This window comes from Pleurodeles waltl, chromosome 4_2, assembly GCF_031143425.1.
Source record: "Pleurodeles waltl isolate 20211129_DDA chromosome 4_2, aPleWal1.hap1.20221129, whole genome shotgun sequence".
Lineage (NCBI taxonomy): Eukaryota > Metazoa > Chordata > Amphibia > Caudata > Salamandridae > Pleurodeles > Pleurodeles waltl.
The window spans coordinates 888293610-888314738 of record NC_090443.1 but is presented as its reverse complement, the minus strand read 5'-3'; the positions used below and the strand labels follow the sequence as shown (position 1 = coordinate 888314738).

General features: G+C 47.3%; 1 protein-coding gene across 1 annotated transcript in view; it reads right to left on the bottom strand.

Moving 5' to 3' along the window:
• CC2D1B (coiled-coil and C2 domain containing 1B) overlaps positions 1–21129 on the bottom strand; it is a 637449-nt gene that overhangs the window by 206210 nt on the left and 410110 nt on the right. The window contains exon 18 of the mRNA XM_069232670.1: positions 1637–1753. Coding sequence (XP_069088771.1) covers positions 1637–1753 — 117 coding nt within the window. The remainder of the gene's footprint in view (positions 1–1636; positions 1754–21129) is intronic.

Here is a 21129-nt window from a genome sequence, read left to right as displayed (position 1 = left end):
TTTGTCACATGCATAATGTGTGCACTGCTAGCTACGACTGCTAGCTCTGCAAGAAGGTTGACGTGCTGACAGTGACCCCCAGCTCTAATGGGGCATGGCTGAACTGTGGTTGCAGTGCTTGCGGTCGCTACAGTACCACCAGAGTATGTGTGCAGGGAAGCATACATTGGTGGTAGTAACACCGAGGGCGTTTTGGGGGGGTGGGAGGATGTGGTGTGGCTAGAATGCTCACTCTGACTGCAGTACCAACAGAGTGTGCATGCAAGAGAGCATATCATAGGTCAAGGAGAGCATATTATAGGTGTAGGTTTACCAGTGTATGTGTGCGGACTTTGGCTGCAGTATTAACAGGGTGACTGTGTACTTGGTTACCATGCTTGAAGTATAGTATGTGTACCTACTCCAATAGTAATGCTTCTGTGATCTGCGTTACTATGGCAAGGCTAGGGTCACAGCGTAATTTGTACTCTGCAGTAGTATTGGAATCTGTTTCAGCTTGTTAACTGCTTTAGTTGGGCATCCTAATGTTTTTGTATTGAGGATATAAATGTATCCATACAATTAACTGTATAGAAAGGAACTCCTTTTAACACAAAGTTACTCCTTGTTGTATTAAAAGAGCTTTGTGGGTAGGAGTTCTGTCTTAAACTATGTTTTCACCACCCCATAACCACAAGAAAGAAGTGGCACAAATGTGTATCTCTTTTCATTGTCCCTGCTAGAGCAGGGTATGCACACTACAAGATATACCCTGCTTTTTCACTACAAGATATACCCTGCTTTTTTTCAAGTTCACTCAGATGTCTTCTGCCACGTAATAGCCAGAGGAAGGCAGTCAGAAATACAAATTGTAGACTTATTCACACAGAATAATTTATAGTCAAATAAAAAAACACATGCAATTGGACAATGGCTATCCAGAACCTATATTAAAAATAACTTTGTCTTACCTTTAGATTTGTTAGAGGGACTTAATTGGCACTACACTTGCTTATATTTATGATATAATGCATGCACTTCAGGGAGACGGATGAGTTGGTCACCTTGCTCTCTGAAGAACCGTAGATGCTTCTCTCTTTCATCCTGGCTTCAGGACTTGTTTATACATTTACTATAGACATGTGTGAGATAATATTTTAATTGCACAAATTTAACCTCAACCGCTTTCATGTTTCTATTTAATGAACATTCAGAAGTATATGTAGAAACTCAAGATGCAACTTTACAAGCATTAGCAAAGCCACTTGGCAAATGAGACAAATTGCACTGCCAATGCATGGTTTCCATTGTGTACATTGCTATCAAATTATAACCCAGCGCTGTCCCTTGCCTTAAGTTCCTGTTTTTCATGTCTGAAGTCGAATATCTCAGAAATCATACTGTGTATAAATGCTCTAACCAACTTTGGTATTTTAATCTTGCTTATTTTCAGATCTGCTGTGTTGACTTTATTTTCGTTCACTCTCTCCCTCTATTCTGATATCTTATTTGTCACTAGGTCACCTGTGGAGGATAATCTAAGAAAGTATTACATAAACATAACTTTGCTATTCAATACTACCTGTAAATGTTTAATTCTCTGCGTTTTTTAAACACAAAAGCATGTGTTTAATCAGAGGAAGTAGAATTTTCCTACCTCACGATTTTGAATGTTTTTTCTTCAAAGTGGTGCGGTGGTGGATCTAGTCCTTGTGCTTGAGCAAGCTGCAGAATATCCACGTTCTTTTTACAATTCTGCGCTAATTTTTCAAATCTGTTAAGAAAGTTATAAAGAAAACACATAACTAGGACGTTCACAGTGCATTATAGACAGCCAGCAGAAGGGCTCAAGCGTTTTTCTAGCAGACAGTAAAGATGTGTGACTGCTTGCAAAAATAATTTGCGGCACAGGTCAAAAGATCTACATCTTCTTGGAAATCTACAAGTTAAAGGATACAAAGCAGGGAAATGGAAGTGCTCCAAGTTTCTCAAAAACATAAACAGCAAGAATGTCGGTTCTAACATGTAATTCTATTTAATTTATATCACAAATTAACAACTGGATTGCCACATGACATACAGACTTCCCACTACTGAAATAATATTTTTTTTGCATGTCAGAGAATCCCACATAACACATGCCCTCAAACTCATTGGCTACACGAGATTTGTGATCTTAATGACAACTGTGTTGGGAATTGCTTATGCACTACCCGAGTAAAATTTAGTAATGAACATTGCTGAAGCTGGCTGGGCACTGTCCCAAGATTCTGCTTCATCATTCCAACTTTTGAACAATATTTTTTAAAATGATCTTTGATGCAGTAGCACATACATGCCACAGGGTAGTTAGCAAAGTGAATACAGAAGATAGAAGCCAAATGTCAGAGGTAAGTTTACAGCCACGCACTGGAGAACAAGTTACTTAACTTTGGTAACGCATTACCTGGTAGAGACAATAGCTAGCCGCAGATTCCTTACTTTACAGCCACGCACTGAAGAACAAGTTACTTACCTTTGGTAGTGCATTATCTGGTAGAGACAATAGCTAGCCGCAGATTCCTTATCTTTGAATTTCACCAGGCGTCAGACTGGATCTGGAAGATTTTTCATCAGCAGTACACCTGTGCACAGGTAGATCAGGTAGATGGTGTTGGTCGGCTCCACATAGCGGGGGTGTCTGCACCAGAAGTGATGTGTGTTTTACCTATACAAGGGCCACCTCGGCATGCTGACGTCAGTTACTTTTCACAACTTTCCACGTCAGGAGCGCGGAACCACGAAGTACACTGACACTGGTGTGTCAAAACAAGGGCCCTGAAAGAGATAACCCCTTGTGAGAAAGTAGCCTCTTTCTAGCCTTGTTACCCCCACTTTTGGCCTGTTTGTGAGTATATGTCAGGGGGTTTTCACTGTCTCACTGGGATCCTGCTAACCAGGGCCCAGTGCTCATAGTGAAAACCCTATGTTGTCAGTATGTTTGTTATTTGTCACTGGGACCCTGCTATCCAGGACCCCAGTGCTCATAAGTTTGTGGTTAAATGTGTTCCCTGTGTGATGCCTAACTGTCTCACTGAGGCTCTGCTAACCAGAACCTCATTGGTTATGGTCTCTTCTTTACAAATTTGTCACTAACAGGCTAGTGACTAAATTTACCAATTCACTTTGGCATACTGGTACACCCATATAATTCCCTAGTATATGGTACTGAGGTACCCAGGGTATTGGGGTTCCAGGAGATCCCTATGGGCTGCAGCATTTCTTTTGCCACCCATAGGGAGCTCTGACAATTCTTACACAGGCCTGCCAGTGCAGCCTGCGTGAAATAACGTCCATGTTATTTCACAGCCATTTACCACTGCACAGTCACTTATAAGTCACCTATATGTCTAACCTTTACCTGGTGAAGGTTGGGTGCAAAGTTACTTAGTGTGTGGGCACCCTGGCACTAGCCAAGGTGCCCCCACATCGTTCAGGGCAAATTCCCCGGACTTTGTGAGTGCGGGGACACCATTACACGCGTGCACTGTACATAGGTCACTACCTATGTACAGCGTCACAATGGTAACTCCGAACATGGCCATGTAACATATCTAAAATCATGGAATTGTCACCCCAATGCCATTCTGGCATTGGGGGGACAATTCCATGATCCCCAGGGTCTCTAGCACAGAACCCGGGTACTACAAAACTGCCTTTCTGGGGTCTCCACTGCAGCTGCTGCCAACCCCTCAGACAGGTTTCTGCCCTTCTGGGGTCCAGGCAGCCCTGGCCCAGGAAGGCAGAACAAAGGACTTCCTCTGAGAGAGGGTGTAACACCCCCTCCCTTTGGAAATAGGTGTGAGGGCTGGGGAGGAGTAGCCTCCCCCAGCCTCTGGAAATGCTTTGATGGGCACAGATGGTGCCCATCTCTGTATAAGCCAGTCTACACCGGTTCAGGGATCCCCCAGCCCTGCTCTGGCGCGAAACTGGACAAAGGAAAGGGGAGTGACCACTCCCCTGACCTGCACCTCCCAGGGGAGGTGCCCAGAGCTCCTCCAGTGTGTCCCAGACCTCTGCCATCTTGGAAACAGAGGTGGTTGTGGCACACTGGACTGCTCTGAGTGGCCAGTGCCAGCAGGTGACGTCAGAGGCTCCTTCTGAAAGGCTCTTACCTCTCTTGGTAGCCAATCCTCCTTCCTAGGTAGCCAAACCTCCTTTTCTGGGTATTTAGGGACTCTGCTTTGGGGATCTCACCAGATAACTAGTGCAAGAGCTCACCAGAGTTCCTCTGCATCTCCCTCTTCACCTTCTGCCAAAGGATCGACCGCTGACTGCTCAGGAAGCCTGCAAAACCGCAACAAAGTAGTAAGACGACTACTAGCAACCTTGTATCGCTTATCCTGCTGGCTTTCTCGACTGTTTCCAGGTGGTGCATGCTCTGGGGGTAGCCTGCCTCCTCCCTGCACCAGGAGCTCTGAAGAAATCTCCTGTGGGTCGACGGAATCTTCACCCTGCAACAGCAGGCACCAAAAGACTGCATCACCGGTCCTCTAGTTCCCCTCTCAGCACGACGAGCGTGGTCCCTGGAACTCAGCAACTCTGTCCAAGTGACTTCTTCAGTCCAAGTTTGGTGGAGGTAAGTCCTTGCCTCCCCACGCTAGACTGCATTGCTGTGTACCGCGTGATTTGCAGCTGCTCCGGCTCCTGTGCACTCTTCCAGGATTTCCTTTGTGCACAGCCAAGCCTGGGTCCCCGAAACTCTAACCTGCAGTGCACAGCCTTCTGAGTTGTCCTCCGGCGTCGGGGGACTCCCTTTTGTGACTTCGGGTGGACTCCGGTTCACTCTTCTTCCAAGTGCCTGTTCAGGTACTTCTGCGGGTGCTGCCTGCTTCTGTGAGGGCTCCCTGATTTGCTGGGCGCCCACTCTGTCTCCTCCTCCAAGTGGCGACATCCTGGTCCCTCCTGGGCCACAGCAGCACCCAAAAACTTCTACAGCGACCCTTGCAGCTAGCAAGGCTTGTTTGCGGTCTTTCTGCGTGGGAACACCTCTGCAAGCTTCATCGCGACGTGGGACATCCATCCTCCAAAGGAGAAGTTCCTAGCTCTCTTCTTTCTTGCAGAACTCCAAGCTTCTTCCATCCGGTGGCAGCTTCCTTGCACCCTCAGCTGGTATTTCCTGGGCTCCTGCCCACTCTCGACACTGTGGCGACTATTGGACTTGGTCCCCTTGTCTTACAGGTACTCAGGTCCGGAAATCCACTGTTGTTGCATTGCTGGTATTGGTTCTTCCTGCAGAAACCCCCTATCACGACTTCTGTACTCTCTGGGGGTAGTAGGTGCACTTTACACCTACCTTTCAGGGTCTTGGGATGGGCTATTTTTCTAACCCTCACTGTTTTCGTACAGTCCCAGCGACCCTCTACAAGCTCACATAGGTTTGGGGTCCATTTGTGGTTCGCATTCCACTTTTGGAGTATATGGTTTGTGTTGCCCCTATACCTATGTGTTCCTATTGCAATCTACTGTAACTTTACACTGCTTGCATTACTTTTCTTGCTATTACCTGCATAATTTTGGTTTGTGTACATATATATTGTGTATATAACTTATCCTCATATTGAGGGTACTCAACTGATATACTTTTGGTATATTGTCATAAAAATAAAGTACCTTTATTTTTAGTACTTCTGTGTATTGTGTTTTCTTATGATATTGTGCATATGACACCAGTGGTATAGTAGGAGCTTTACATGCCTCCTAGTTCAGCCTAAGCTGCTTTGCCATAGCTATCTTCTATCAGCCTACGCTGCTAGAAACACCTCTTCTACACTAATAAGGGATAACTGGACCTGGCACAAGGTGTAAGTACCTCTGGTACCCACTACAAGCCAGGCCAGCCTCCTACACCCCTGACCCTAGAAATCTGCCTTCAGAGCAGGAAGGATGGGTGAGTTGGTAAGGAATCTGCACCTACATATTGTCAGTACCAAATAATGCATTATCAAAGGTAAGTAACTTGTTCATCTAATAGAGATGTCTAGCACAGATTCCTTACCTCTGAATAGATAACCAAGCAATACTACACCCAGTGGTGGGACTGCAGACAAATAAGTCCTGCAGGAACGAATGGGCGAAATGCCCATCCCTGTGGACCTGATTGTCCAGGCAATAATGTTTGGTAAATGTGTACAGGGAAACCCACGCTGCTGCCTGGCAGATGTCCAGGTGTGGAAGTCCACTAATGTGGTTGCAGCTTTAGCTGTGGTGGAATGAGACAGTAAACCCTCAGGAGGCTGCTTCTTTGCCAGTCCGTAGCAGATCTTGATGCATAGAACAACCATCTAGAGATGGCTTGTTTCTGCACTACCCGACCTTTCTTCATCCCAACATGCCTCATAGAGAAGTTGGTCGTCCACCAGGAACTCTTGTGTGCGATCAAGGTAGAATGGCAATGCTCATTTTGGGTTTAGACATTGGAGTCACTCTTGTTTTTTAGAGGGATGTGGAGGAGTGTAGAAAGTGGGCAAGGTGACAGATTGGCCCACATTAATGGTGTTACCACTTATGGCAGGAAAGAGGACCCAGTACGAAGCAACAGTTTGTCCAGAAAAACAAATAAGAACAGAGGCCTGGAAGTTAAACCCTGCAGCTCACTCACCCTCCGGGCTGATGTAATCGATACAAGAAATAATGTTTTGATGGTGAGCAGCCCGAGGGGACAATTGTTAAGAGACTCGATAGGAGCACACATCAAGAATGTGAGGACCAAATTAAGGTCCCACTGAGGCATAATAAAAGGAGAAGGGGGAAACATATGTACAAGACCCTTAAATAAACAGGGTTGGTCAGGCAGCCACAAAAAGGCAGACAAAGCAGAAACATAACCCTTCAGAGTGCCAAAAGCAGAGCCCTACTGGGCAAGGGTAAAAATAAAAAGCAAAATATCAGAAAGGTAGGCAGAAAGTGGCCCAATGGACTTTTCTGTACAATATGATACAAATTGCTTCCACCAGCAGGCGTATATATAGTCTAGGTGGAGGGATACCTGTCTGCCAGAATAATGCTGCAGGACTTTTAGGGAAGCCGAAGGCTTATCACTGTTGCTGCTCAATCTCCACACAAGAAGACGAAAAGAGTGGACAAGTTCGGGGGGGGGGGGAATCTAACCTGCTGCTGCGACAGAAGATCCTCCCAAAGGGGCAGGCTGATCTGAGGATCAACACTCATATTCAGAAGCTCAGGATATCAGACTGTTTGTGCCCAGTCTGGAGCCACAAGGATTACTTGGGCGCAGTCATTCCTGATCTTCAGAACTCTGGGCAGGAGTGGTACAGGGGGAGAAACGTACAGGGTGCCTGAGCTACACTTGAGTCAAAATGCATATCCGATTGAGACGCCTAGGAAATTCCAGCACACAAAACTGCTGACATTGTGCATTCTTGGCAGAGGCGAACTCATCTAACCAAGGCTCTCCCCACTGCTGAGACTGTGCGCCACCTCCAGGTGAAGATGCCACTTGTGATCCGCTAGGCAAAGACAGCTGAGTTTGTCTGCTGTGGCGTTCAGGAAACCTACCAGATGTTGTACCACAGACGATACGCTGTTGTTCTGACTATGTCCATAGACGAAGGGCCCCATGAAAGAGGGTCCATAACCCCACCTCGCCCTGTCTGTTGCAATACCACATGGCGGTGGTGCTGTCCAGGAATACCTACACCAGCTTTCCATTGATGGAGGATAGAAAGACTTTCAATGGCAATCGAATCGCACAGAGCTCCAGAATGTTTATGTGAAGTCCGGATTCTGCTGGAGACCAGAGTTCTCTGATCTCCACCTCTCCCAGGCGGCTGCCCATCCCAGGAGTGACATATCTACATTACTGTGAAATCTGGTTGGGGAAGGGAGAGAGGTCTGTCTCTGACCCAATTGCGGTTCGTTAGCTGCCACTGCAGTTCATCTGCAGTTCCCTCCGAGATCTGGGCCATGTCAGAGAGATTCCCCTGATGCTGCACTCAATGGAACTTTGGGTCCCAGTGCAGAAGCCATATGGCATCTGTCACCAGCAGGATGCAGGAGGCCATGAGGCACAGCAGCCTCAGTCAGTCTCACCAAAACCCAGGATAGAGGCTGAAACATCGGTATCATAGCCTGACTGTCTGGGACTAGCTGCTCAGGAGGAAAGGCCCGAAACTGCACTATGTCCCGAACAACTCAAATGAAAGGTAGAGTCTGAGAAGGAGTCAGGTTTGACTTCGGCACGTTGATAGTGAACACCAGCAAACTCAGGAGGTTCGCTGTAGCCTGAAGATGGGAGACAACCAATCAATCAATCAAAAAAATGTATAGAGCGCACAACTCACCCGTAAGGGTCTCAAGGCGCTGGTGGAGGGGAAGGGTTGGGGGGGTGATTACTGTTTGAACAGCCATGTCTTGAGGTTGCGGAGGTTGGTGGGGAGGGAGTTCCAGGCCTTGGGGGCGAGGTAGGAGAAGGATCTGCCTCCGGTGGTGGCGCACTGGATGCAGGGGACTGTGGCGAGTGCGAGGTCGGCGGAGCGGAGGTGAGAAGTGGGAATGTGGAAGTTCACTCTTTCGTTGAGGTAGGTTGGTCCAGTGTTGTGGAGGGATTTGTGTGCGTGGATGAGGATTTTGAAGGTGATCCTCTTGTCGATCAGAAGCCAGTGAAAGGATCTAAGGTGTGAGGAGATGTGCTCATGTCGTGGGGGGTCCAGGATGAGGCGAGCAGCTGTGTTCTGGATCCTCTGGAATTTGCGTCTGAGTTTGAGTGTGGTGCCGGCGTAGAGGATGTTTCCGTATTCGAGCATGCTGCTGATGAGTGCATGGGTGATGGTCTTTCTGGTCTCTATGGGAATCCATTTGAAGGTTTTTCGCAGTATTTGGAGGGTGTTGAAACAGGAGGAGGTGATGTTGGGAGACAACAGCCTAGGACGAGCCCCCTTTCAACAGCCAGTCGTTGAAATAGGGAAAGACTGGCACCCCTGAGCTCCGCAGGTAAGCTGCGAGCACCACCATCACCTTGGTGAACACCCAAGTGACTCTGGTAAGGCCAAAAGGGAGCATGGTGAACTGAAAGTGCTTGTGACCTACCGTAAACCATAGGCAGTGCCGATGGGCAGGCAGGACAGATACGTGAAAGTAGGCGTCCGGCAAGTCCAACCCTACCATCCAGTCTCCCGGGTCCAGGGCAGACAAGACCTGAGCCAATGTAAGCATCTTGAAATTCTCCTTTTTAGGGCTGAGCATGCAATAGCATACGCTACTACATGTGTCTCGCTTGGGAAACATTCTTGTAAACAGAAAAGGGCTCGGAGCCCACCAGTTGCTTACCATTTGTTGGCTTGCAAGGCACTCTTCTTTACAGCCTTGTAATTGGTCACTGCAGGCATATCATCATTTCCGTTCCTGTCCATGGAGCAGGGACCGAGCACTGATTAATTCAACTTAATCAGTGCCCGTCCGTTGCTCCCAACGTGAGAGGTACTTCTTTTTATCCTCTAGTGCCCTACAAACAGAAGGCGTGTGACTGGCAAAAACATGCCCAGCAGGACAAACAATATTGTAAAGATTTATTTTCTATAGCTAACTCTTTTTTTTTCAGTTTGCCAAGTCTTTTTTTCTCACTTTGCACTCATGTTTTCTTTTGTATTTGCTGTTGGGAGCTGTTCTCAAAAGATCGCGATGATCTTGCTCAAAATACTGCAGAGTGACACAGTTTCTTTTTTATGTGTAATTTTCAAAATTATGCTTTAACATATAATCGTGCAGTACACGCCAATCCACCCAACTCAAATCCAATCTGCCCCACTCCAGTCCCCACACTAATCCACCCACTCAGTCCAATCCACCCCACTCAATCCACTACAGCACAGAACAATCCAATCCACATAACTCAAATCCAAACCCTTCCAATTCAAACCAATCACCCCATTCCAATCCTCCACACTCCAATCCTCCCACTCCACTCCAATAAAAAAAGAATCTGCCCCACTCCGATCCAAAACAATCTGCCCCACTCCGATCCAAAACAATCTGCCCCACTCCGATCCAAAACAATCTGCCCCACTCCGATCCAAAACAATCTGCCCCACTCCGATCCAAAACAATCTGCCCCACTCCGATCCAAAACAATCTGCCCCACTCCGATCCAAAACAATCTGCCCCACTCCGATCCAAAACAATCTGCCCCACTCCGATCCAAAACAATCTGCCCCACTCCGATCCAAAACAATCTGCCCCACTCCGATCCAAAACAATCTGCCCCACTCCGATCCAAAACAATCTGCCCCACTCCGATCCAAAACAATCTGCCCCACTCCGATCCAAAACAATCTGCCCCACTCCGATCCAAAACAATCTGCCCCACTCCGATCCAAAACAATCTGCCCCACTCCGATCCAAAACAATCTGCCCCACTCCGATCCAAAACAATCTGCCCCAATACGAACCACAATAAACCACCCCACTGCAATGCAAAATAATCTGCCCCACTGCAATGCAAAAAAAGTTGCCACACTCAAATCCACAACACTCTGCCCCACTCCAATCCAAAACAATCTGTCTCACTATAATCTGTTCAACTCCATTCTGCCCCACTCCAATCCGAATCAATCTGACCCATTCCATTCTAAAACAATCTGCCCAACTCCATTCCAAAACAATCTGCCCCATGCCAATCCAAAACAATCTGCCCCATTCCAATCCAAAATGATCTGCCCCATTCCAATCCAAAACAATCTGCCCCATTCCAATCCAAAACAATCTGCCCCACTCCAATATAAAATAATCTGCCCCACTCCAATATAAAATAATCTGCCCCACTCCAATACAAAATAATCTGCCCCACTCCAATACAAAATAATCTGCCCCACTCCAGTGCAAAATAATCTGCCCCACTCCAGTGCAAAATAATCTGCCCCACTCCAGTGCAAAATAATCTGCCCCACTCCAATGCAAAATAATCTGTCCCACTCCAATGCAAAATAATCTGCCCCACTCCAATGCAAAATAATCTGCCCCACTCCAATGCAAAAAAAGTTGCCCCACTCCAATGCAAAAAAAGTTGCCCCACTCCTAACCAAAAAAATTGCCTCAGTCCAATCCACAACAATCTGCCCCACTCCAATCCAAAACAATCTGTCTCGCTCCAATCCGCCCCACTCATCCAAAACAATCCGCCCAACTCTAATTCAAAACAATCTGCCCCACTCCAATCCAAAACTCTTTCCCACTCCAATCCAAAACAATCTTCCCTGCTCCAATCTGTCCTCTTCAACCCGCCCCACTCCAATCTAGCCCACTCTGATGCACCACCACTCCAATCTACCCTACTCCAATCCACAACAATTTACCCCAATCCAATCTGCCCCACTCCTATCCGAAGCTTTCTGACCCGCTCCAGTCTACCCCACTCCGACCTACTCCAATCCACCTCACCCCGATTTAATCCACCTACTCCATCCCAATTCACCAAACTCCAATTCACTACAAATCACCCTACTCCAATACAATTCACCCCACACAAATCCAATCCACCACAATCCAGCCCAATCCAATCCAATCCACCTTGCCCTAATCCAATCCACCCTACGTCACCCCAATCCAATCCACCACTCTACCTCAATCTAATCAAAACCAATCTACCATGCTCCAATCTACTACAAACCAATCAGCTCCACTCCAATATGCCCCACCCCAATACAAAACAATCTGCCCCATTCAAATCCAAAGCAACCTGCCCCACTCCAATCTTCCTCACTGAAATCCAACAAAAATCTGCCCCACTCCAATCTAAAACAATCTGCCCCACTCCAATCTACCTCACTCCTTACCAAAACCTTCTGCCCCACTTCAATCCAAAACAGTCTACCTCATCCAACCTGCCCTCCTTCAATACAACTCACCTCATTCCAATCTAATCCACTCCACTCCATCCCAATTCAACCTACTCCAATTCACCACAATCCACCCCAACCCACTCCAGCCCAATCCAATTCACCCCACTCCAATCCTAAACAATCTGCCATGCTCCAATCGGCCCCATTCTAATTTGGCCCACTCCAATCCAATCTGTCCCACTCCAATCCAAAACAATCTGCCCCACTCCAGTTTGCCCTACTCCAATCCAAAATAATCTGCCCCAAACAAATCCAAACAATTGATCACACTCCAATCTGCCCCTGTGCAATTCAAAGCAATCTGCCCCACTCCAAAACAATCTGCACTCTCCAATCTTCCCCAGTTCTATCCAAGACAATTTGCCTTACTCCAATCTGTCCTACGCCAGACTGCCCCACTCTAATCCAAAACAGTATGCCCCACTCCAACGTGCCCCACTCCAATCCAATCCACCTCACCCCAATCCAGTCCACCCCACTCCAATACGCCCCACTCCAATCCAATCTACTTTACCCCAATCCAATCCACCCTACTCCAGCCCAATTCACCCAACTCCAACTCACAATTAACCACACTCCAATCTACTGCACACCAATCCACCCCAACCCAATCTACACCAGGCCAATCCACCTCATCCCAATCCACTTTAATATATTCCACCATAATCCAGTCCAATCCAATCCAATCCACCCCACACCAATCCGCCCCACACCCATCCAACCCACTCCAGTGAACCCACTCTGCTCCATTCCAACCCACTCCAATCAACCCCAACCCACTCCAGCCCACCACATTTCAATCTACCCCACCCTAATCCAATCCAATCCACCCCATTCCACTCCAATCCAATCTAACCCAGCCCACCCTAATCAATCCACGTCAATCCAACCCAATGCATCCCACACCAATCCAATTCACCCACTCCAATCCACCCCACTCCAATCCACCCAATCCAATGCACCCCACCCAATCCACCACACTGTAATCCAATCCACCCACACCAATCCAATTCAACCCACACCACTCCAGTCCAACCCACTCTAGCCCAATCCACCCCATCTGCTCCACCCAATACAATTCACTCCACTCAATCCAACACCCCACTCCAAACCACCCCACCTCAATGTAATCCACTCTATTTCAATCTAACCCACTCCAACCTACCCTATACCAATGCACCCAATACCAATCTACCCCAACCAATTCAATTCACCCCAACCCAACCCTATCCAATACAATCCACCCCACTCCAATCAAATCTATCCACCTCACACACTCGAATCCAGCCCACCCCATTCCAATCCCAATCAACCCATTCCCATACAATCCACCCCACTCCAGCCCAATCCACCCCACCCAATTCACTCCAATTCACCCCACCCCGCTCCAATCCAATCCACCCAATCTAAACACCTCACTCCTCTCAATCCATACCACTCTACTCTAATACATTCCACCCCACTCTCTCCAATCTAAACCACCCCACTACCTCAATCCAGTCTAACCAACTCTACCCTATTCCACTACAAAACACTGCACTGCACTCTACAACACTATCTGCCACTGAACCACTGAACCCTACTTCCCTCTACTCAACTCTACGACACTCTATTCCCCCCCACTCCAATAAATCCACTTTCCAACACTTTACTTTCCAACTTCACTCTAGAACACTCCACGCCACTAACGTTTAGCTGTGCTGAACAGCAGCCACACTGGTGTACAATATGGCAAAAACACATCGCTAAAGCCAATAGCTCTTGTACTGGTGGGACCTACTGGCTTTGCCAATGCTTGTTTAAGAAGTGTAGTTGAAGGTTCGTAGATCTAGGATAGGAAGAAGACACTTGCCCTTTTTGGGGACCCGAAAGTAGAGGAAATAACAACTACAGCCTGCTCCTAGCACTGGAACCTTCTCTATGGCTCTCTTGGCCAAGACAGCCATGACTTTCTCGCAAAGCAAGGACAAATGATCCTACATCAGCGTAAGATGGGGTATTGAGGGAGGGGAGAATTTGAAGGGGAGGGAGCAGCCCCTCCGAACGATCTGTTGAACCCACCTGTCTGATGATACAGACTACCAATGCTGGAGATGATGGTGAAATCTGCCACCAACTGGACGCACATGATCTCAAAGGACAGGATTAGTAGGGTTTGGAGGCTGCAGCTGCTGGGGGAGGGGTGGTGTTTACAGCAAATCGCTGGATAACTGACCAACTGGGTCAGCAGGAACCATGCCCTCGTCCATGCAAAGGCTGGGAAGCTTTTGTGAGCAGGTGTTCGGGACAGAGTTGATGTGGTTGAAGGGGCTTCCGTAGCCACAAACGGAGCAAAAGGCAGACTGGGGATACCACAGGGCAGCTGAGAGGCCCAAGGAATTTCCCATAACCTGAAAGTCCTTAAAGCACTCCAGCGCCAAGTCTGCCTTGTCTCTGAAGAGACTGGTGCCATTAAAGGGCATGTCCATGAGGGAAGCCTGGACATCGGCTGAAAAGACAGGCTTTGTCAGCCAGGCATGGTGTCTGAGTGCTACTGTTGTTGAAACCACTCTGCCCAACGAGTTGGGTGTGTCCAAACCACAGTGTAAACTGAACTTAGCTGTGTCTCTCCCATTTTTGACTGCTTGGAATAGAATGGACTGGGCCTGATCAGGGACCTGTGGCAGAACATGTGCAACTGTCAGTGAGGGTTTCATTGAAAGGAAGAAGAGGTTCAGTCGCGGTTGCAGCTACTCAGTCGAGATGTTGGTCTTGACTGCCATTGAGGGCAAATCAAGGTCCAGGAACTCAGCCACCCTCTTCACCACCATAATTTGGGTAGCTCCCTCCTCCATGTCCACGGTCGGGGAAGAAAGCAAGCAGGGATCTGGAGATGTGCCCAGTCTGCTGGCATCACCCAGTTCCTCACACCAATCCATATATCGTGTTCTTCAGACTGGAATTCTAAATGGTCCAGAGACCACACTACGACACAAGGATCAGACAGAGCCAGAAACAGTATCAGTAGACGCTGTTGACTCTGTCGGATTCAGGGATTAAAATGGAGCTGCCGGTGGGCTTTAGCAGAGCTGAAAGCATCAGCATTGGGATGGGTGGCAGTGGCACGACCTGGCGCAGCTCTGCCTCAACGACCGATCCATTGGACCCATCGGAGCTGAAGCTGCCAGCGCGGAGCAGATGGGGCTCCCTCTGACCTCGCAAGGCCCAAAGGCACTCCAAATGGGTCAGCCTGCTCAAAAATGAAACGCATGGTCTCATTAAACTCTTAAATTTGAGAGGGAAATGCTCCAGCTCCTGGAAATGTTGGGAGGAGAGGAGTCGACTCAGACATAGGCTCCAAAGAACCATGCCACAAATTCTGATGTTTCATTGTCCCATCAGCTGACAGACGAGAAGTCGAAGCATGCTTCAACTTCTTCTGTTTTTTGTGCCTCCTAACTGAACGTTCAGACGATTTCGAATGGGACGACGAGAGCTTGGGTCTCCTGGAATGATCCTGTGACCTTCCTCTCGTCCACCACTAAGATCTGTGTGGGGTCGCACAACGTGGAGTTGCGTATTGGGCCGCTAGCAGCTTTAGGGACAACGATTCAGCGGACATGTGTTTCGTCCCAGTAAAAGAGCCCTGCAGACAGTGCAAACCAACCGAGGGACATGCCGGCTTTGTCTAGATTATCTAGATTATAAAAAGGAGGCTTATCAAGGCTCTTTTACTGGTTATAACTTAGGAACCAAGACGTATGATATTGTTCACTTCTGATTGGAAACATTACCCGTGGCGCTTTGCGATCATAAATAGAGGGACACTATAGTTTGTTCCTAGGAAGATGCTTTGACTTACATGTTCGGTAAATTTGGAGAGTATTTTCCATAAAGGGGACTGGCATTACGGTCTACATTCACCTTTTGCCATGCTTAGAATTTATTTTTTGTGATACAATTTACTGCCTTGAAGAAGTCTCTCATCAGGGTCGAAACACGTATCGGCTGAATCTTCAACTTGACTAGGATCAATTACACAGAGCACAACACTTACAATCTCATGGATTTTTGTAATAATATTGTATTATAAAGTTGAGTTGTATGTCAATGGATTTATCTCTATTCTATTAAGTGTCATTATCATTCATTATATGTGAAATTAAAAGACAATACTAAACATAACACTCTCAATTTACGTCATTAACTTTATTGATATCATATTGTTTGAAAATTAACACTTTCTTATCAGTGCTCCGTTACTTTGTATGGACAAAATTCTTATTAACCTCTCAGAACTGCAGTAAGATGGTTTTCCTCTTTCCTGCAAACCAGATCTCAAAAAGTCTTGATCAACCATGCCCATTCTGATCAGATGCCAGTCACGATCGGCATACCCCAAGGTTCTATGCTTTCCCCCACCTTGTTCAACCTGTCCATGGAACCCCTGACCGAAACCCTCAAACTCTCTAACATCTCCTACATACGTCTGCTTTACATAAAAAGTGCATCACCTGAAGACATCAGTACCCTCGATAACTCAACATTGGCTGTCTCGCAACAACCTCAAACATAACACCCTCAAAACCAAATTTCTATTGTTCTCTCCACCCAACTCCACCTCTAACATCAAAGACTGGCTCCTACTTCTTACCCTCATTTAGTCGAATCAGCAAAATCCCTAGGATCAATAATGGACAACAACCTCTCTATAAAGAACCACATCAGCTCCTCCACAAGAGCGGGCCAATCATCAACTTCACGCATTAAGTAAACAAAAACCATTCCTCTCTGTTGCAGATCTCAAAATAGCGGTTCAAGCACTTGTGATCTCCAAACTAGACTATGGGAATGCTACCCTCATGGGTTTACTGACAATAAAACCAGCACCTCTGAGGGCTACCCTCAATGCGGCTGCTTGACTCATCACAGTCACTATAAAAAGTGATCATATCACCCCTGTCCTACATTCACTGAACCGGCTACCTTGAGACGCCAGGATGCATCTAAAAATTGCCTGCATGATGCATAAAGCCATTCCCGACAACACTCCTTATTACCTGGCCAGAAACCGATTTTATCTGGTGGGAATAAACCTTCCGGTAACAGAAGCTCCGTATTGCAGAAACCCCCACAAATTCAACAAGAAGAAAACTTACAAGCAAACCTTCTCCGGAATTGCCCCCAAAATTTGTAACGCTCTTCCCCCTGGAGACCAAGGCCAACCCTTCAATAACCTTCTTGAAAAAAGAAGGAAAAATTATATTACTGAACAGTCTCCTTCCTCTCTGTGATTAATCGTACCACTGTGAATCCAGTTGTTCCTGGACATTTTGATTTATTTTTCCTTTCTCTCTGCTTCCCTTGTCTGACTTCCTATTGTTTATTTTTATGGAACTACTAATTATGTTCTTGCCGACCTTCCGCTCACCACAACTTATGAGTATACTGTATTACAAAGCCCAGCTACCCGAAATAATCTTGCTTCTTGCTATCACCCTATAACTCTTTGTATTACTTCTGCACATTCTATGTTATTTTCCATTGTAGTGTGTTCTGGTATCAGCCAGTGATTCTATGTATTACTCTGTGGCCATTCTCTGTATTTTCCATTGTAGAGTGCTCCAATACCAGCAGTGGTCTTGTTCGCGCTATATAAAACTTCATAAATAAAAATAAATTATTTATACTTCAAGGGCATTGCTGAGAAAACACTCTTACATTTTAGCAGATAAAGCAGATCACAGGAGGGTAGAAACACGTAAGCAGCAGAGAGTATATTCATACGTTGAGCATGAAGAACAAGTTACTTACCTACGGTAATGCATTATATGGTAGAGACTCTATCTAGCTGCAGATTTCTTACCTTTGAATTCCCTGGCATCAGCTTCAAATCTGATTTTTATTTTATTTTGCTGAGCAGTCCCCTTTGTGCGTCATCGGGTGGCGTTTTTTCGGATCCGTGTGCGCCGTTCGGCTCCGCATGGCGTCCTCAGTGTCGATGGAGCCATCCGACGTGACGGTCACCTATAAAGGCACCATACCAGCACGCGCACGTCAGTTCTTTTACCCACGAACTTCCATGCCAGAAGCGCAGTCATGGATAGAATCAACAGTTTGTCTGTGCAAAACTAGGGCCCTAAAAGGGATAATCCCTAACCCTACTAAACATATCCGCAGAGCGGGGAGGCATGGGTGGGTGTAAGGAATTAGCAGCTAGATACGAGTCTCTACCAGATAATGCGTTACCGAACGTAAGTAACTTGTTCATCTGATAGAGACTTCTAGCTGCAGATTCCTTACCTTTGAATAGATACCCAAGTCATAACCTCCTGGCAGTGGGCTGTGGATAAATCTCCTTTACACTAAAAAAGTCCTGTAGGACCGAACAGGCAAAGTGTCCGTCTCTCCGTACCTGATTGTCTAGGCAGTAATGTTTTGCAAACGTGTGCGAAGATGCTCACATTGCTGCCTGACAAATATCCAGGACTGGAATGCCCCGAGCTAGCGCAGTGGTAGCAACTTTGCCCCTGGTAGAATGGGCCCTCAGGAGGCAGCTTTCTGGACAATGCGTAGCAGATCTTGATGCAGAGAACGACCCAACGTGAAATGGTCCATTTCTGTACTGCCCGACCCTTCTTTGCTCACACGTACCCCACAAAGAGTTGGTCATCCACGGGAACTCTTTTGAGTGGTCAAGGTAGAACAACAACGCTCTTTTTCGGTCCAGTCGGTGGAGCTGCTCCTCTTCTTTAGAGGAATGTGGTGGAGCAAAGAAGGTGGACAGGGTGATGTTCTGACCCAGATGAAATGGGGTCCCCACCTTGGAGAGGAAAGAGGCACGAATTCTGAAAATGACCTTGTCTGAAAACGGCTTGGATGAAAGAGCCTGCATCTCACTCATCCTCCTGGCAGATGGTATTGCCACTAAAAAGGCTGTCTTGATGGTGAGAAGCCAGAGGGGACAGTTGTGTAAGGGCTCAAGGGGAGCACACATAAGAAATGTGAGGACCACATTTAAGTCCCATTAGGGCATAACAAAGGGCACAGGGGGAAACATATGTACAAGCCCTTTGATGAATCTATGTACAATTGGAGATTTTAAAAATGAAGGCAGATCAGGCAGCCGAAGGAATGCCGATGAGTCAAAAAGATGGCCCATGAGAGTACCCAAGGCATAACCCTTCTGGGCAAGGGATAGTACAAAGAGAAGGATATCCGAAAGAGCAGCAGAAAGAGGATCCATTGACCTTGCTGTACAATAATATACAAAGCGTTTCCGATGGTAGACATCTACCGGTTTAGTGGAGGGATGCCTGGCTGTCAAAATAACTTCACAGACTTCAGGAGGAAGGTAAAAAGTCATCAACTGCCATGGCTCAATACCCACTCATGAAGGCGAAGAGTTGTCAGGTTCAGGTGGAGAACCCTCCCCTGCTGCTGCGAAAGAAGATCCTCCCGAAGGGGCAGCCTGATTAGAGGAACAATGCTCAGTTTCAGAAGATCGGGATACCAGACTCTCCGTGCCCGATCCGGAGCCACTAGGATTACCTGGGCCCAGTCATTCTTGATCTTCTTGAGAACTCTGGGCAGAAATGGTATGGGCGGAAAGGTGTACAGGAGGCCTGAACTCCACTCATGACGAAAAGTGCCGCAGAGTGATTGCCGCCTTAGAAACTCCAACGCGTAATACTGTTGACATTACGCATTCTCTGCAGAGGTGAACATATCTAACCACAGCTCTCCACACTGCTGAAAGAGTCCTTGCACCACCTCCGCATGGAGACACCATTCATGACTCAATAGGCACCGACGGCTGAGTTTGTCCACCCTGGCGTTCAGAGAACCTGCCAGGTGTTGAACCACTGGAGTAATGCCCTGCTGTTCCAGCCATGTCCAGAAATGCAGAGCCTCTTGACAAAAAAGGGTCCACGACCCCACACCGCCCTGCTTGTTGCAGTACCACACTGTGGTGGTGTTGTCCGTGAACACCTGCCCTATCTTCCTTTTTACAACAGGAAGAAATGCTTTCAATGCCAGTCCGATCGCCCGGAGTGCCAATAAGTTGGTATGGAGTCCGGATTCTGCTGGAGACCAGAGACCTCTGATTTCCACCTCTCCCAGGTGGCCTCCCTATCCCAGAAGTGACACATCTATCACGGATGTGAGATCTGATTGGGGAAGGGAGAGGAGTCTGCCTCTGACCCAATCGCAGTTCACTAACAACCACTGCAGGTCTTTTGCAGTTCTCTCAGAGACCCGTGTTGGTATGATTCCCCTGATGCTGCGCCTACTGGAACTTCAAGTCCCACTGCAGAGCCCGAATATACAATTTGGCAAGCTTGATTAACAGGATGCAGGAGGCCATGAGTCCCAACAGCCTCAGAGTCTGTCTCACTGAAATCCAGGATAAAGGCCAAAATATCGGTATCATAACCTGAATATCCTACACTCCCTGCTCGGGAGGATAAGCCAGAAACAACACTGTGTCCAGAACGGCTCCTATGAAAGGGAGCTTCTGAGAGGGAGTCAGGTGTGACTTCGGCACGTTTATTGTGAACCCCAGCAAATGCAGAAAGTCCGCCATAGTCTGAAGGTGGGTGACGAGAGCCTGTAGTGTAGGAGCCTTCAACAGCCAGTCGTCAAGGTAGGGGAAGACTGAAACCCCCAACCTGCAGAGATGAGCTGCTACCACCTACATCACCTTGTTCAACACCCGAGGGGCACTGGTGAGACCAAATGGGAGCACGGTAAACTGAAAGTGCTCATGGCCCACCTTGAACGGCAAGTAGTGCCTGTGGGCAAGCAGGAAAGGGATGTGAAAATACGCATCCTGCAAGTCCAACGCTACCATCCAGTCTCCTTGGTCTAGAGCAGACAAGACCTGAGCAAGAGTGAGCATCTTGAATTTCTCCTTTTTGAGGAAGAGATTGACGTCTCTTAAATCCAAAATAGGGTGAAGAACCTTGTTCTTTTTTCAAATCAGAAAGTAGCAGGAATAACAACCACTGCCTACTTCTGACATTGAGACCCATTCTGTAACTCCCTTGGCCAAGAGAGCCTTAACTTCCTCGTGGAGCAAAATAAAGTGATCCTCCATCAGTGGTTCTTTTAAAGGAGGCATAGAGGAAGGGAAAGACTGGAAGGAGAGGGAATAGTTCGTCTGTATAATCTGCAAGACCGATTTGTCTGATGTTATGGACCGCCACTGATGGAGATGAAATTGAATCCTCCCTCCAACTGGACACGTGTGGGTTTGCAAAACAACACTAGGAGG